The sequence below is a fragment of the Micromesistius poutassou genome (assembly GCF_964030765.1).
Source record: "Micromesistius poutassou genome assembly, chromosome: 12".
Lineage (NCBI taxonomy): Eukaryota > Metazoa > Chordata > Actinopteri > Gadiformes > Gadidae > Micromesistius > Micromesistius poutassou.
In genome coordinates, this window is record NC_140282.1 from 19,719,913 (window position 1) to 19,737,396 (window position 17,484).

At 44.2% G+C, this 17,484-nt stretch overlaps 2 protein-coding genes across 4 annotated transcripts; one reads left to right on the forward strand and one right to left on the reverse strand.

The window, feature by feature from the left end:
- Positions 1–329: 329 nt before the first annotated feature.
- On the reverse strand, positions 330–8,109 carry myef2 (myelin expression factor 2). Of its 3 annotated transcripts, XM_084475953.1 has the most exons (17): positions 7,934–8,109; positions 6,981–7,183; positions 6,239–6,291; positions 5,342–5,349; positions 5,131–5,224; positions 4,844–5,035; positions 4,594–4,747; positions 4,447–4,496; positions 4,086–4,146; positions 3,152–3,253; positions 2,829–2,873; positions 2,633–2,719; positions 2,370–2,444; positions 2,116–2,175; positions 1,243–1,436; positions 931–982; positions 330–746 (listed from the first exon to the last, which is right to left on the reverse strand). In XM_084475953.1, the coding sequence occupies exons 1-17, from the start codon at positions 8,047–8,049 to the stop codon at positions 583–585; spliced, it is 1,710 nt and encodes a 569-aa protein (XP_084332079.1). In that variant the 5' UTR covers positions 8,050–8,109; the 3' UTR covers positions 330–582. The 3 variants fall into 3 exon arrangements, with proteins under 3 accessions (XP_084332079.1, XP_084332077.1, XP_084332078.1); XM_084475951.1 differs by lacking the exons at positions 6,239–6,291; positions 6,981–7,183; positions 7,934–8,109 and having other exon boundaries at positions 2,116–2,172; positions 5,342–6,033; XM_084475952.1 differs by lacking the exons at positions 2,116–2,175; positions 6,239–6,291; positions 6,981–7,183; positions 7,934–8,109 and having other exon boundaries at positions 5,342–6,032.
- Positions 8,110–13,598: 5,489 nt separating this feature from the next.
- On the forward strand, positions 13,599–13,844 carry ctxn2 (cortexin 2; the record flags this gene model as incomplete). Its single annotated transcript, XM_084476496.1, has 1 exon — positions 13,599–13,844. The coding sequence occupies one exon, from the start codon at positions 13,599–13,601 to the stop codon at positions 13,842–13,844; it is 246 nt and encodes an 81-aa protein (XP_084332622.1).
- Positions 13,845–17,484: the final 3,640 nt, after the last annotated feature.

The window sequence follows — 17,484 nt, forward strand, 5'->3', positions numbered from 1 at the left end:
TTTTCTAGGATTGCCAAGAACCAGCCTACACCTTCTGTGATACCATGGCTGTTCATATGAATGCTGAAGACTCGGACAGGACCATGAAATGCGTGTTGCAAGCAGTGGCATCAGGTCATTTAAATGACCCTTAGTGACAAAACTCAGGAAATAAAATATTTAAACTTGATTTTACTTTTTTACCTCTTTAATCAGAAATTAACCAAATATATAACTATGCCAATGTCCTATATCATATTATTGCAGAGTATGCAAACATCATTTCATATTTTCAATGGAATCGTTCCAAAACACTAAGTTTTTTTTAAGTAGATAGACAATAGGCAGTCTTAAAAATTAAAAAGTTTCTTTATTGAACTAAACTATTGGAAAAAAGAAAAAAATGGGAGGTTTACAAAAAAAAAAAAGATAAAAGAAAGAACAAACAACTTTAATTAACAACCAACATTTTGTGACAGGGCAGACATGAAAATATGGAATTAAAAGTGTTTCTAAAACAAAACAAAAAAGATTTGGCGAGCAAGGACACGGTGTCGCTGCCGGGGGGGGGGGGGGGGGGGGCACCGTGGGGGGGCCTGTCGTCTAGACGTTGCGGTCTATGCGGACGTCCACCTCTCGGCCGTTGATTTTGGTTCCGTTCATCATCCTGCAGGCCTGCTCCGCGCCCTCCGGGGAGTCGAACCGCACCGTACCGCAGCCTTTGGACCGGCCGTTCTCCATCTTGACATCCGCAAACATCACCTGGCCTGAGAGACAAGGGAAGGGATTAACCTCCAGAGAGACGTCTGTTCAACTCATCGGGGAGCTTGGACTTTGTCTTTTACTAAATATATAGTCAAATATATGACTATATTATTTAGTAAAGTATATTTACTAAATAATATAGCTTGGGCATTGAATAAGCAGTTTATGTTGCATGAAGAGACTTACCACAGTGGCTGAAGCTCTCCTTCAGCTTCTGCCAATTGAGGTCATAGGAGAGCTGTGGAGCAAAGGACACGTCCATTTAGTACAAAGAAATAAAACCAATGCAAAAAAATTAATCTGTTTAAGAATATATTTAACAATTAAATTTCACCTTACATCCACACCTTTATTTAATCATCGGCGTTGATTTAAATATGATTGATATATTTTTGTAAACTGAAGACGGGGGAGTGGTTTCCCAGACCCGGTACACGCCGGTCTCCGAGAAGGAGAACATGTTGGAGGCTTGCAGCCAGAGGACATTCCTGCACTTACGTTTCTCACAAAGATCACACAGCCTCCCTTGGCCCCAGAGACCCGGTCGGACATGGCCCCGCCCATGGCCCCGCCCATGTGCGCGCCGCCCCGGCCGGCCCCCCCGAAGCCCCCGAAGCTGCGGCTCATGTCCATCCCGGCCATGCCCATGCGGTTCACGCCGGAGCCCATGGCCATGTTGCCCATCCCGCCGCCTGCAGGTCAACACACACACGGACCATTAGCACACCACCGCTTCATTAATGTAACGACCTGTTCTGTAAAACGATTATCTTTATTATCCATCGTTTATCACATCGTGATGAAAGTCCATTAGGCACTATAGGGTTCAGGTAAGGACGTGGTAGGCATTTAGATTATTCATCATTTACAAATGCAATGATTGCATTAATAATTCATGTTTACAATTACTCTCCATTCACAATACAATTCATACACGTCACTTATGAGATTACTGATAAATACAGTAAAAGCCATGCAAGCAGCGAGACATTGCTTACTGCACTACACTGATTTTGAACCATAGGAAAATAAATGTGTTTTCTGGTAGCCATGGTAACTTCTGAGGATGATGCTATAGCTGTGGCATGGTTTATATGCATTAAAACAAGCCAGTCTAAATTAAGCATTCATCAGTTTCCCTTTATAATTATATGAAGCCTGTAGCCTTGCACATATTTGGCTAAATATACAGTTTGTTATTTATTTAAAAACATAAGCAATCACAATGATTGTGAATGGAAATAGTTCTGCACTAGCATGTATCCACTTCAGCGTCTCATTAGGAAGGCTGAACTGATGACTACTCAAAGGGGAAATGTAGAAACGGAAAGAAACTAGGGATGGGGAGATGGGATGGAATGAGTGATGTACCTATTCCAGTGCCCATTTGACCCATGCCAGCATTCCCCATGCCGCCACCATAACCACCTGCTGAGGAGAGACAGCATGCCAGCATGCATCCGGTTAGAAAACACAACAGAACATGCATCCAATTAGAACTGAAAGCAAGGGCAGAAGCCTTCAATTAGAATATACCGCCAAGACGCGTCCGATAATACAGGCAGCAGCAGTAATTGGTGAAGAGGGGATGACGGTGAGGTGGTGAGGACTAAACCAGCACCTACCCATTGTTCCAAAAGAATTCCCGAATCCCTGGTTCATCTGCATGTCACTGCGGCCAAAGTCCATACCACCCATTCCTGATGACGGGTACATGTATTCATTAGTCAGGAGAAAATGGGAAAGAAATATTGGAAAATTGAACATAAAAAATAAAAAGCAAAAGTCTAGCATTCTTCAGTCTGCGTTTCTAGCAGGCTAGAAGACATTGTTATATATATATATATATGTTATGTTATAAATATAGTACATTTCCTCCCATTTTTACCTCCCATTCGGCCCATGGGTGTCATGCCATGTCCCATGTTTCCCATATTATCCATGCCCCCGAAGCCTCCACCACCACCACCCATTCCTGTGGGAGGCCAGCAACACATTTAGATGCACAATGCACCTCAGCAAAATAAAGGACAGCTGGGCAGATGCACAGAGAAGGAAGGAAAATCAGTCGCAAACAATCTTACCTCCTCCCAGTCTGTTCATACCGCTGAACCCAGGACCGTCCATACCTACGGGAGACTACTGTTCAACATACAGGCTATGACATTCAACATACATGGAAATGGAAGAGTAAAAAAAGGACCTGCAGACCTGAGCCTGTTAAATAGTGTGTGTGTGTGTGTGTGTGTGTGTGTGTGTGTGTGTGTGTGTGTGTGTGTGTGTGTGTGTGTGTGTGTGTGTGTGTGTAATATATAGTTATCACATGTTAAATAGCACATGTGACTGCACACATAACGGCCAACGGTTGCTAAAAGTCTGTGTCTGTCTGGGACGTCTAGGTACTGACCTCCAGGCCCCATGGAGCCCATGCCGCCACCTCCACCAACAGTGTTTGCATTGATGGGCTGCCCACCCGGTCCCAGGCCCATCCCAATGCCCCCAAGACCCCCTGCAACCAGGGTGAGGAGAGAGGGACAACTGGACATTAAGCAGACATTCAAAGTAAAAAAAAAAAATTGATGATGATCGATTCAAAACTTCACAAAATCGTTTTCTTCCTCATGGCATCGGTTTGCCTTTGTTATTGAAATCAGTTGATAACTTCTACTATCACGCCATAATCTGCCACACCGCCTTTCATAGTTTACAACGGATTGGAGTAGATCCTGTTACAAGTTAAACCCCCAATGTACTGAATCCAAAAATGGATTTTGGGGGTTGGCGGGCTGATCATCTTTTCTTCTATGGCTCACAGGGAGATCAGTGGGTCAAGTGGTGATCCGGACTGCTGTTCCATGTGCTCCACGACACCTTCAGAGTTTGGATGGTACTTTGTGTCTGTGTCTAGAGTTGGATTCTGACGGCAGCGTGGTCAAGACACAGCGTTGTGCATTCATTTATTAGCATAGCAAGTATTTCTGCTATTAAATCCCCAAAAAGATACAAATCTATTATTATTTTACCTCATTTAGAATCAGCATTTGAGGTTCTTGCACTTAATGAGCCACTTGGTTTTATAAATTAGTATTCCTTTCCCTATTTTGTTATTATTAATGAGTCAAATCGTGAATAGGTTATTTTACTTGGTGGCATGTGTTCAACTGGACAGAAGTCTTTTTAAACACAATCGCAGTGTAAAAGGACTTGGTTGCATTGTCTGGAGGAGCTGCACTCATCACTTATAGAGCACTGTGGAAACCCTGACAGCTTTTTATCTTTGTCTTTGAAGACATCATTGGTTGTATTGATAGCTGTGGGTGTCGAAGTGGATGCATACTTACGTGGCAACAGAGGTGCTTTTTCCACTTGACGGAAATCTTCAATCGGTAGTGACTTCTCATCCTAAAATTAAGCAAGTTTGTAAACTACAAAAACATTGATGCACATGTTCCTGTAGATTTAAATAATAGTGATAACCTTTTGGTAGGATGCACTGATTATATCACTCATCAATTTGAGTGGTAGGGAGTATCAGCTACCAATTCTCCCAGATAAGTCTATGAAATTAAAACTTCCATAACAGATATTACATTTAATTCAATTGATTTGTAAGTTAAAAGTAATAGATCCGATAGGGAGTGGGTCTCGTTAGTTGGAATAAGGTATTTACAGTAAATAACTGTAGATAAATGCATCTCGTACCATTTTGACGTGCATCTGTCTGTCAAACAGCATCTGTCCGTTGAACATGGCTGTAAATCAATGTTAAGGAAAAAAAGCTTGCATTGCTGTGCGAGTGTGTTTGTGCAAGTTGAAATGGCTGCTGAGTGCCACTGGGCTGCAGGATACATATAGCTTGCACGGCCTCCAGCGGCTGCTCAAAGGTGACCGTTCCCATGCCCCTGCTCTTCCCGTCCTTGTCCTCCTTCACGTCGGCCCGCTTCACGACCCCCGCCATGGCGAACACCTCCTTCAGCTTCTTCCAGCCCACCTTGAAGTCCAGCTAGGAGAAGAACCAACACCACCACATCATGTTTGAATAACAACCTCTCAAGACTAGTTCCAATCAGGGTCTAGGCCACAGTGCGGGTGTCCTCACGTTAGCCACAAACACCGTGGTGCCCAGCCGGCCGGCCTGCATAGCGTTGAGGATGTCCGGTGGTATGTTGAGGCTGTTGGCGAGGGAGGGAGGCAGGTTCATCCCCCCTGGGCCTCCTTCTGGCCCCCGACTGCCCGGCATCATCCCACCCATGCGCTGCAGCACCCGGCGCGCGTGCTCACCGTCAGGGTCCTGGAGCACAAAGAGACGCGGGTTTAAACTGTTAACTAAATATCAACCATGTTGATATGAATGTGCTCTGATGCATTATGACCAACAGTCCACACCTCCTTGATGTTCAGGGGCCTTCCACTCAGGTCATGCTTGTTCATGGTGTCCACAGCCTTCTTCACAAACTCCTCGTCTTTGAACTCCACCACACTGGGGGAGCGAGAGCAGCACATGCAGCGGTTGAGCCCAACACACTTGGAGTACGGGGTACAGAGAGACCACACGGGATAGAAAGAATACATGGGAGACCATCATATATTTACTCACCCACAACCCTAAGCAGGAGGCCAAGTGACATCCAGCAGTGAAGGAGATAAACAAGACAATGTTACGTTTACAGCATAGAAAACAAACACTTCTCAATGGGCTTTCAAGTAGTTCCAAATCTTAACATCACTGTGTTTGGCTGGGAGCTGGATGTGCCAGCTCTATTCTTTTCCTTAAACTTAAGGGCAAAAGGGATAAATGTGTAAAACGTTAGGCAAAGCACTCAATTAAATATGAATTTGGAAGATTACCTGTTTGGTCTTGAAAAGATAATGGTGTTAGAGAAATGTTAAAAATAAACTCCATGTCACCATTCTTAACATCATTTAACCTTTTAGTTTACAATTAAAAGGTTGTACACAAATATTAAAATACAGAAAGAAATTTCAGTTAGGAGGTTCACAAGTTTATATTTTGCAACAAATGAATCTTTGTTGTGACCTCATGTGGCTTTAGGGCTGTAGAGTAAGGCATGTTATTTTTGTGTTGAATATAAAGTTTTTTGTTAGACGAGAAATGTGGCACTTACAAAAAACGATAGTAATTTGAGATTTTGAGACAAGGAATCAAGATCAATGAATAAAACCAAAATCACACACTCCACATTTCCCTTTGGAAAATAGCCAAACAGACAATCTTTGAAACCAATTGAAATGACCACAACAAAACAAGGGTTTAACCGTCAAATAAGTTAAGACTAGTTTTCCAGAATCAACAAGACTTCAACCTTTCAATAGAAGTACCCATCTGTAGCCAACGTTCAGACTCGTGACACAACCCACCTCCAGCTCGGTAACTGACAAACCCAAAATAATCAATCAACACCAGTAAGAACTTTTTAAAAAAGGCTGCCGGGGGCTTTAGAACCTCTTGCAGCGAATCACCCACATCACTTACCCTTGACTTTCCTTCTGCATCCTTAAAGAGCTCCACGTATGTAACCTCACCAACTACATGAGACATACAAAAGGAAAAATACCAAGAGAACAAAAGGGATTTAAGTCACCACGTTCACGTCGCTGTTGGCCTTGGCAACGCCGCTACAGATGGAGAAGACCAATGAGCAACATTCAGCCCAGACCAAGCCCCGACCAGACAACACCATGCCTTCCTGGGCAGGACACTGAGACACTCACAGGTCACGGCCAAAATTGAAACCCAGCTACAGACAACCTGGGAAATTCAACATGGATCAGTTGGTCAACAAGATACCAATCATAGCAGTTTGCAACGTTCATCATAAAAGGTCTGTTCACCTTTCATACAGGCTCTCGAAGACCCCATAGTTCAAGGACAATGCATATAATTCATTTATAAAGACAACACAATTGTACAACAGTCAATACCACTACAGGTCTGAGGTTACATTTAGGAGCTGACAATACCATTAAATAAACAGAGATAAACTACCTTTTCTCACAGACATTTCAGTCCAAACTTAATGGGTGTCCAACCGTGAAAGTGAATTGAACCCAATACTTATATCACACTAGACTACTTGTCCAAATCATCTTCACAAGTACTTCCAAAAAGTTAGGATCATCTGACTGATGTTAGCAGCGTGCTCAATCTGATAAGAAAGAAAGAAGAGTAGTTCAGTGAAACGAGAAAGGACCTTCTTAAGCGCAGGCGTGATTACCTTTCTCACGCATCAGATCTTTAATTGCCTGCCACTTCATATCATAGGGAATGTTGCTAATGAACACCCGGTTCCTTTGACCACCCTTCTTGTCTCCTACACCACCGTTTTTGTATGGATGGTGCCGATTTCCTCTTCTGTTCGCAAGCGCCTTCTCCTTCGGATCAGACACGTCGTTGACTCCCTGGGATTCTTCGCCATCTCTACAAAGTACACAGAGCTGTATGTCAAAACACGCAACCATCGACAGTGTATTGAATCAGTGATACAATCACTATGATACATCAGTGATAATCACTATGATACATCAGTGATAATCACTATTATACATCAGTGATAATCACTATTATACATCAGTGATACAATCACTATTATACATCAGTGATAATCACTATTATACATCAGTGATACAATCACTATTATACATCAGTGATAATCACTATTATACATTAGTGATAATCACTATTATACATCAGTGATAATCACTATTATACATCAGTGATCCACGGACCGTCAAGGTGTCGGAGGACATAAGGGACATTATTCGGATAAAGATCAGAGCTTCTTAATGGGTTATCGATCTTACAAGTGACCTCACGACGCGTTTATTAAAACGCAGTCCCATCTAAAATGTACTAAAGTTGTTTACATAAAGAAAGCAGCCCCGTTGTCCCGTTAGCTCGGCGCAGCTAGCGCCACCACGTAGCGGAACATGGCGGGGCTAGAGACGGACCGGCTGGTACATTAAAGCAGAGGCGTTTGTTTTGTCGTATTTGCAATTATTAACAAGGCAAATCTAGCATTTCATTGACGCTTCGCGAATAAATCAATGCAGCAGCCCCGTCCGAACAGCCGACCTCCGGTGAGCTGCGCTACGTGTTAGCTGCTAGCTGAACTCTCCATCGTTAGCCAGCTACCCTCCACACACACGTAAAACAAAGGTTATTAGTTACGTTTTGACTCCATTGGTGTTCTCCTCGACTGTATTCTCAAATTCGGGCTCCGTTTGTTCAGTCTGTTGTTCGGTGGGTTGCTCTGTTAGAAAATCACAATCATTTAAATCGTCCATGTTTTGTTTAGCATACACAATACGAGCTGTGTGTGTGTAGCTACGCAGTTTGAAGGCTGCAGCGGGGAGGCTGTCCACGCGAGGCTGGCCACCCACGCGAGACTTCGGCTCTGTGGCCGCTGAATTCCCGCTCGCTTCAGGCAGGGACGTTTTAATATTGAGTTGGAGAGTTGCAAATCATTATTCGTCCAGACGTACTTACTTTGTATAGTATGAACGATCCGTGTATAACACGATATATAATAATATAATAGCCATAATATTTCGTTTTTCACAATAAGTGGGAAAGGGAATTATGAATTTTAAATGTGAATCAGCTTTTTTTTTTATAGCCTATTTATATTTATTTTAAAACGCAGTTGTCTTTCGAGTTTGAATTAAATCATTATTTTCTTATCTTGATCATAGACCTATTGTAGGCTTACTCTTACTTTTATATTGCAAAAATGGGTGGAATTTGTATGTTTAGGGTTAGGTTAGTGCTTCTGCCCAATGTTTGCGGTCGAATCATTGTGCCTTGCAATTTGTCATTGGTTATATACATCTTGTCATTGGTTATAAACACTGTAACTTGTTTGCAAGATCTGATTAGCGAGCCATCTCTGTGTACTGTGTGGCGTACACAGTAGTGTACAGTAGTGAGTTTGATTCATAAAACACCCTTGATCTGGTCTCCACTTACTTATGTACATATCACCTTGGAAGCCAAACCAATTACAGCCTGAGCTTGCAGGATGTTCTGCAGTTGTCTGTTCCGAGTGTTCGCACTGTGCTCTGAAAGAAAGCTTTAAAATATGCAGCCCCCTGTGCATGGAACACCCTCCAGGAATACTAAGAATTGTCAGAACTGATTTCATATGATGCCTTTTGCACCATACTGAAGGACCTGGAACCTGGGAGCATTGGAAATCGTCCCTGTGTTTAATTTGGTTCCTATGAAATCCCCAAACTGTAAATTGTATGGTAAGTGTGCATTTTGTATCTTTGTTTGTGTGAAATCTAAATGAATGCTTGTTTGATTCTGCCTTCTCTGCCAGGTCTCTCTTCAATATGTTCATCTCAATGAGACTTGGTTAAATAAAGGTTTAATAACATAAATAAATAACTGAAGTGTTCTTCTAAACACAACAAATCCTTTCTTGATACAAACCTGATCTTGATGAATCAGTTTATCATGATGTGGTTTTCCCATGGTCTCGTCTCTGTCACCATTTACCTGTGTGAGAATGTCTTATTGGGGCTGAAGGAGGAGGAGGAGGGGGTGTAACCCATTTCACGGTTGGCCCTACAAGAAAAGAAGGATTAAAGAAAAGGCTCTCAAACATGAACAGCGATAGAAATACATCAGCTTGGTGGTGTAATGACGTGCACCTCTCTGACCCCTGCTATACTAATCAGCAGAGCTCAGCACTCCTGGAAGATACTTTAATTAGAGGCAACCTTCATTCATTTCACTGCTCTCTTGCTTTAGCTTGTTAGTGGACACAGTGGACTCATTTCATTTTCATTTCATTTTCATAGCGTCCACAAGAGGATTAGTGTTTGCTGCAGTATAACTACAGCGGAATCCGGCCTAATGTCGCATTACCATGGTCTGATGTATGGAAATTCCTTTTGTTGTCACACCATGGAACAGCAAGATTGTGTCAATGTTGATAAGGGATCATGTGTTACTATCAATTAGGACCAGGCCTAGCTAGTTTTTTTTCTTGTCAGCAAAAATAAAAAAAGGGCAAACGTTACCCTATTGTCCTATTGATAGCAGTATGCAACATAGGTCAAACCTTCTGCAGGATCTGTGCCAGAGTTAATGCTCAGACTGAGCATGGAGACTCTTTAAACAGCAAGCAGATTGTCATCTAATGGATTTGGGTTAAGGACTGTCATCTAATCCAATGTCCGACTGCGAAGAGGCTTTAATTATTAATGTATTTATTTAAGGGCTATAGTATTCTTTCATTGACAGAAGTTTATGTTTTTATGTGTTATTGTTGTGTTAGGGTTAAAGCAAGCATATAATTCTTGCATCTCTTAAACATTTCTGGAATAAATATTTTTGGAACACTTTATTTTTGTGAGAGTGCATATGATATATTTTTATTTAGCCCAGTCAAACACTAAGGCTTAATATCTGGCCAAAGACCAAATGTATTATTAACGTAGTATCCTATCGGGTTATAAGCGATAACACATCACTTTGTGTGAAATATGACATGTCAGCAGCCTGCTAGGAGCTGTACAATCATAGATAATACTGTACATCCTAATCATGCACGCTTACCCAGCATGCCCTGAGACTGCACAAAGACCAAAATAATTGCTTTTCATAGAAACGTATTTGACAGAATAACACTAACATAGAGGCGGTTTATATAGCGTTGGTCATCCAGTGTGGTCGTCCCCGGCCGCTGCAGGGAGGGAGCGTAGTGGGGTTAGTCTCCCCCTCGCCTCATGGTCCTCGGGCTGCAGGGAGGGAGCGTAGTGGGGTTAGTCTCCCCCTCGCCTCATGGTCCTCGGGCTGCAGGGAGGGAGCGTAGTGGGGTTAGTCTCCCCCTCGCCTCATGGTCCTCGGGCTGCAGGGAGGGAGCGTAGTGGGGTTAGTCTCCCCCTCGCCTCATGGTCCTCGGGCTGCAGGGAGGGAGCGTAGTGGGGTTAGTCTCCCCCTCGCCTCATGGTCCTCGGGCTGCAGGGAGGGAGCGTAGTGGGGTTAGTCTCCCCCTCGCCTCATGGTCCTCGGGCTGCAGGGAGGGAGCGTAGTGGGGTTAGTCTCCCCCTCGCCTCATGGTCCTCGGGCTGCAGGGAGGGAGCGTAGTGGGGTTAGTCTCCCCCTCGCCTCATGGTCCTCGGGCTGCAGGGAGGGAGCGTAGTGGGGTTAGTCTCCCCCTCGCCTCATGGTCCCCGGGGAGGCGTCCTGAGCCTTTAAGCTTAAAGGCTAATTCAATTTGACCAGAGCAAGCTGCGGCAATTAAAAAAACACACCAACCACCCTCAGGTGGGAGGGGGGGGCGGGGGTATCGCTTCCCTTCTGTACCACCAACACGGGAGAAGGAAGGACGTAAGAGAGGAGGCAAGGAGGTAAGGGGAGGACAATGCCATTGCACCAGCATTCAATGCCCGGGAGGTACGGAAGCAAGAATGGAAGGACGGATGAGAGGAAGGAAGGAGCTGAGAGGGAGTGATTCTCCTTTGAGGCTAAAACCTTGACACTCCTCTCACATCCTCGAGGGGAGTATTTGAGGAAAGCGCCAAAAACCCAGTGGACGCGACAAAGCCATAGAAGATATAGCAGGACAGAAAGAAAAAAACATGAAATGAATCTCTCTGAACCAAAAGGCTGTGCCTGTAGCGCTGCATCTGCATCCACCCTGGCGTGTCTGACTGAGACTTGTTGTGAATGGGCAGGTCTGCGGACCAGCTGAGTGCGACTAACAAGTGGTTGCCATGCAGCAGGAACCCAGCGTGTGTGTGTGTGTGTTCCTGGAGTGAGAGACAGGGAGGGTGGAATGATAATGAGTAGGAGGCATGCAAGTAGATGAGCATGAAGAGGAGAGCTTATTCTCGGAGAAGAAGGATCACAGCTTGATCCCCACCCTCTCACCACCACCCACTACAAACACACACACACACACCCTTGTATCTCTTTTGCGCAATCGATCTTCCCTCTCGTGTGCCCTATCTCTCTCTCTCCCTCTCCCTCTCTCTCTCCCTATCTCTCTCTCTCTCTCCCTCTCTCTCTCCCTATCTCTCTCTCTCTCTCTCCCTCTCTCTCGCTCTCTCTCTCTTCCTCTCCCTCTCCCTCTCTCTCCCTCTCTCTCCTTCTCTTTCTCTCTCTCTCTCTCCCTCTCTCTCCTTCTCTTTCTCTCTCTCTCTCTCTCTCTCTCTCTATCTCTCTCTCTCTCTCTCTCCCTCTCTCTCTCCCTCTCTCCCTGTGTCTGTCTCTGTCTCACTCTCTTTGTATCTGTTTGATTTGTTTGGGGGTCTTTGTAACGTGTGGAAGCAGCACCAGCAGAATGGACAGCTCGGTGGGTAGTGCTACGTGTGCTCGACAGGGGAAGTGTGTGGGGGGAGAGGCTGCAGCAACAGGTGTATGAGGATGAAACAATAACACTGGTGAGTCGCCTGCGTCGCTCTCGCTCTCGCTCTCTCTCTCTCCCTCTCTCGCTCTCTTTCTCTCTTTCTCTCTCTCTCTCCCTCTCTCTCTCTCTCTCTCGCTCTCTCTCTCTCTCTCCCTCTCTCGCTCGCTTTCTCTCTTTCTCTCTCTCTCTCCCTCTCTCTCCCTCCCCCCCACTCACACACCCCCCCCCCCCCCGCACAACCCGCCGCATCACACATTTCTCTCATTGCAGTCGATCCTCCTGTTGGCAGACTACATCATCCCCACCCTTCTGCTCCTTCCTCCTCCTCTGCCTTGCTTCCTCTCCCCTCACACATGCATGCAATGCCCATGCACACTGTCTCCATACGTCTCCTGCCCTCTCAATCTTCTCTGATCCGCTCTTATTTTCTATTTTCCTGCTGTCTCCTCGTCCCTCTCTCCCTCCACACACACACACAGCGATCCACTCCCTCTGGCCACCTGCTGCATGGACTCTGGAAAAATTTGGAATGACGAAAGAGGGAACATCTCTGGCTTTATGACTACACTGTTGTCCCCGAGTTGTGATTTCTTGTTCTCCATGGCTGCGTTGTCTCCCAATGGAATTACACTCCTTGGCAGGCATCTGTTCACGTGCAACAGGTACACAGTGTTTTTCATTCCTAACGTATGGATCGTTAGATGTGATGTTTTGGTTTGTGCGTTAAACACTTGGGTGTTTTGCAAAGACAAGGTAGCATGCATCAGTGCCGGTCTTCATTAGCTTCACAAGGTGTTTGTGTACGTAGGAGAATATGTGGCCGTTGCAGACGTGTCTTTTATTCATTGCTTTGACCCAACCTGTGTTAATGCAGTACCTCTCCTCCCCTTTTCTGCCGGTGTTCCTCTGGTTTATTTAACCTGTTTCCCTGCAAAGGAGAGAAATGCAGGAGGACAATGTTTTATACCATAGTAAAGGGAGGCTATTTTTAGATCACGTTTATCTGCTTTGCATCATCAGCTCATCTGACACTTTTGTATTGTGTCTATATATTACCTCTATTATACATACTCCCATCCTCCTCTCTTGCTGTCTGCAGTGAATATTAAATTAAACTTTATTATCATCAACACAATGTGCAGGCACATAGGCAAAAGGAGGGCAGCAGTACGGCGGGAGCCGTCAGCAGTGAGGCTGTTCTGTACTGTTCTCAGAACCCCAACAAAGGACACACATTTATCTATGAATATTATGACAAATAGATAAATATGAATCCATATATATTTTCATACATTGAATAATACAACAGATTATGGACATAAACATACAGTATTTATATATTGATGTATCAATCTATATAAAGATATATCTAATGGCATACATATATGTATATGTCCTGTCCAGGTAGCATGCAGACATCGAGGTGCCTGAGCCAATCAGAGGAGGCATGAGGCGTGGGGATGTTGGTGTACCATGTGCAGCGTCCACTACAACCACTCCCTGTCTGCCATGAGCGGGAACGACGTGATGGCGCACTCGCTGACTCTGGAGCAGAAGACGGCGTTCGCCTTCGTGGGCATGCTGCTGGTGTTCCTGGGGCTGCTGATCGTGCGCTGCTTCAGGATCCTGCTTGACCCCTACAGCAGCATGCCGTCCTCCAACTGGGCGGACGGCGTGGAGGGGCTGGAGAAGGGGACGTTTGAGTACGCCCTCACCTGACGGACGGATTCTTACAAAAAACAATATATAAGAAAACAACATCAACAGTTGTACACATACATGCATACATGCAAACACTTGCACACATGTGTTTGTGTGTTCACATATACACAATCAACAGTTAACCTGCAGCCCTTAACAGCTGTGGTGCCTGACACCCTCTCTGTCTATCTCTCTCTCCCTCTCTCTCCCTCTCTCTCCCTCTCTTTCGGTCTCTGTCTCTCTCTCTCTACCTTTCTCTCCCTCTCTTTCGGTCTCTGTCTATCTCTCTCTCCCTCTCTTTCGGTCTCTGTCTCTCTCTCCCTACCTTTCTCTCCCTCTCTTTCGGTCTCTGTCTCTCTCTCCCTACCTTTCTCTCCCTCTCTTTCGGTCTCTGTCTATCTCTCTCTCCCTCTCTTTCGGTCTCTGTCTATCTCTCTCTCTCTCTCTCTCTGTGCGATGGACTCCTGAGCCTAGTGAAATGTATGTAGTTCATTGTGTGCACACTGTTAGCTCAGCACCACCGTAGAGCCGCCCTGCGTTATGCTGTGTGATGTGAACGGCTGTCGCCTGCCTGACCATAACGGGACCAGGACGGCCGTCCTTTCTTCAGATTATCTGCCAGTCTGCCTGACAGGTTGCAGTATTCCTTCTTTTTTGATTATCGTGATTTTAAGCTGGGAAACTTCCTTTAACCCTCCCCACACACACACACACACATACACACAGACACTGTAATGCTTAATGTCTAGGCAACACAATGGCAAAAGGATGGACTCAGGAAGGCTCAGGTAGAGAATCAGGGTGCCTAGGGATCGTTCAGACATAGTTTGAAGTCTCAGAGAACAGATGCATATTGCGGAAGAAGAACATGACACAGGTTTGTCTCCAATGCGCAAGCTGTGCTCCACACAAATGTATCACGGAAGGATACAGGGTATTACATTTTACTGGCTGAGGCTAATCTGTGGATGTGGGGAATACAAAGTAGTGTGGTAATGCTGTGTGTGCAGATTGTTATTTTCCTCCTTCTTCTTTTCACGTGTCAAGCAGTCAAGAGGCAAGTGATCAAACTGTGATTTACATAGGATGCTGCTGTTTTGAATGAATGCAAAAACAACTCTGAGAGTTTGTGCAGCTGCTGTCTGTGAGGGGTGGTTCAACGTGCTAATTAACAATGTTTGAGTCGGATACATTTTTATGACCTGTTTATTTTTTACAATACATTTCTTATGAAGACGTATCTTGATTTAAAAAAAGGGTATTCTAAGGCGTGTTTGTGAAGGGGAAGGGGGGATAACTCCGACCTCAGATGCTAGTGACATGGAGAAAGGGTCCCGACCCGGCAGTAGTAGAAAAGGTCACACAGATAAAAACTAAAGAGATGTCATTCAGGACTGCGAGGGAACATCTCTATCAGTAACCACACCTTCCTTCCTCCTCCACCTCCACCAGACTGAAGACATGCTGTACAGAGACTTTAGAAATGGCTGACTGGTCACACTTTTGATTGTAACTCTTAGCTATTGTTACAGTCTGCACTCCCTCCTTAGTGCTAAGAATCTGCCTTACTGTGACCTTCAATGGGATTATGTGCCTTCATCTAGATACATGTCATCTAGTCAACTGTTTCCATGTGTGTGTGTGTGTGTGTGTGTGTGTGTGTGTGTGTGTGTGTGTGTGTGTGTGTGTGTGTGTGTGTCTGTGTGTGTGTGTGTGTGTGTGTGTGTGTGTGTGTGTGTGTGTGTGTGTGTGCACAGGCACTAGGATGTATGTACTTTACATATTTGTGAGTGTGTGTGTGTGTGTGTGTGTGTGTGTGTGTGTGTGTGCGTGCGCACGCGCGCGCGTGTGTGTGTGTGTGTGTGCCACATCATCATAATCTGTCTCTTGGCCTGTTGCTTTCACAGCTGGTGGTAGAGATATATCACTGATATAGATTTGATTCAACCATGTGAAATAAATCTAATTTGTTCATTTAAAAAGTGCCTGTCAAGTCTGCAGTTCATGTGTCACTGTATCTTTGAAATGAAAATATTTTAAATTGAGGCAGGACTAGGAAGAATGGGGAACTCGAGCAGACACTTAATGTGATGTGTCTGAGACAATTTTCAGGTCAAAGCAAATAGCAGATGCCAAGAAATCCTTCCTCTCGGGAGGAAATGACAAAGCTTTTTTTCTCTTGGCTAACTGTTCTGTCTCTTAGACCACCCTCTCTATGGCAGCAAAGACACATATATATATATATATATATATATATATATATATATATATATGTTTGTGTGTGTTAGAGCTTTGATTGGACCCTACCTGAGCCCGCCCCGGCCGACTCATTAACTGTAATTATGAGCCTGAGCCAGATTATATCTGACGTTGTTTAAACTACAGAAATCTGTTTAGAATTATCTTAATGAATAATGAAAGGACGAAGCATGTAGCTGCGCTGTTTGTTTATTCAGAATGGAACAGATTGCAAATAGATCTGAATTAGAGCTTAGATCGGGCCCAGAATATCAAGTCCGGCCCAACCCGGCCCGCAGGTCGAATCTAAACTCTAATGTATGTATGTATGTCTGTATGTATGTATGTATGTATGTATGTATGTATGTATGTAGGTATGTCTGTCTGTCTGTCTGTCTGTCTGTATGTATGTATGTATGTATGTATGTATGTATGTATGTATGTATGTCTGTATGTCTGTATGTAGGTATGTATGTATGTATGTATGTATGTATGTATGTATGTATCTATGTATGTAGGCTATTATGTATGTCTGCCTGTCTGTCTGTCTGAATATATGTAAGTCAAAATGAAAATAGACAAATTTGCTCAACCTTCAAGCATTTATTGTTAGAGTTTCTGGTGGATTAGTGTTTCCTTTTGGTTTTGGCTTGATAAAGCATATGGGGTTAGGGCTAACAACAGCAGCGTGTGAGAGAGTGTATAGAGTAAAGAAGCCGTTTGTTATTCATTCACGGTAACACTGAAACAGCTTTCCTTATTAAGGCAGGGCTGTTTCTTTGATGCCATTGCACTACTTCCCCCAGGCCCCCCACACATCACCTGGAATGTGATCATTATTGCCCCACTCTTTCCATATCTCCTTTCGATCTCACCCAATGTCCTTCTTTGTTACCTATGTCCCATCCTTATCTCATACCTATCGACCTACCCAGCCAAATCCTAACCCTAACCACACATTATATGACCGCAATAAAAGTCTGTCATTCAAAGTTTAGGAATTTTTCACACAGTGTGCAGCACATCTTTTTATTGGCTAACACCGCACATAACAACACAATCCCATATTGTGGGATTAGTGAGTGATTAGTATCAATGAAAACATTAGCAACAAATTACAAAATAAAAATGCAAAATACATGCATTATTACACACAACTCTTTGTGTATAATAAAAAACTTTATATGTTTTTGCATATTGAATGCATATTTAATTGTCCATTCTGAAAACCAAAGCAAGAACCGAGAGCAGTTATGTGATTGTGTAGTCACTGTTGGTGTGTCTAAAACAGCCAGGCCAAGAGAAAGAATTCCCTCAAACACAGTGCCCATCCAGGCGTGGCACTTGTGGCTGATCATAAATATTACTAATTATTAGCTGTGGTCTTTGGACCTGATAGCGGTGTCTTTGATCTACCATG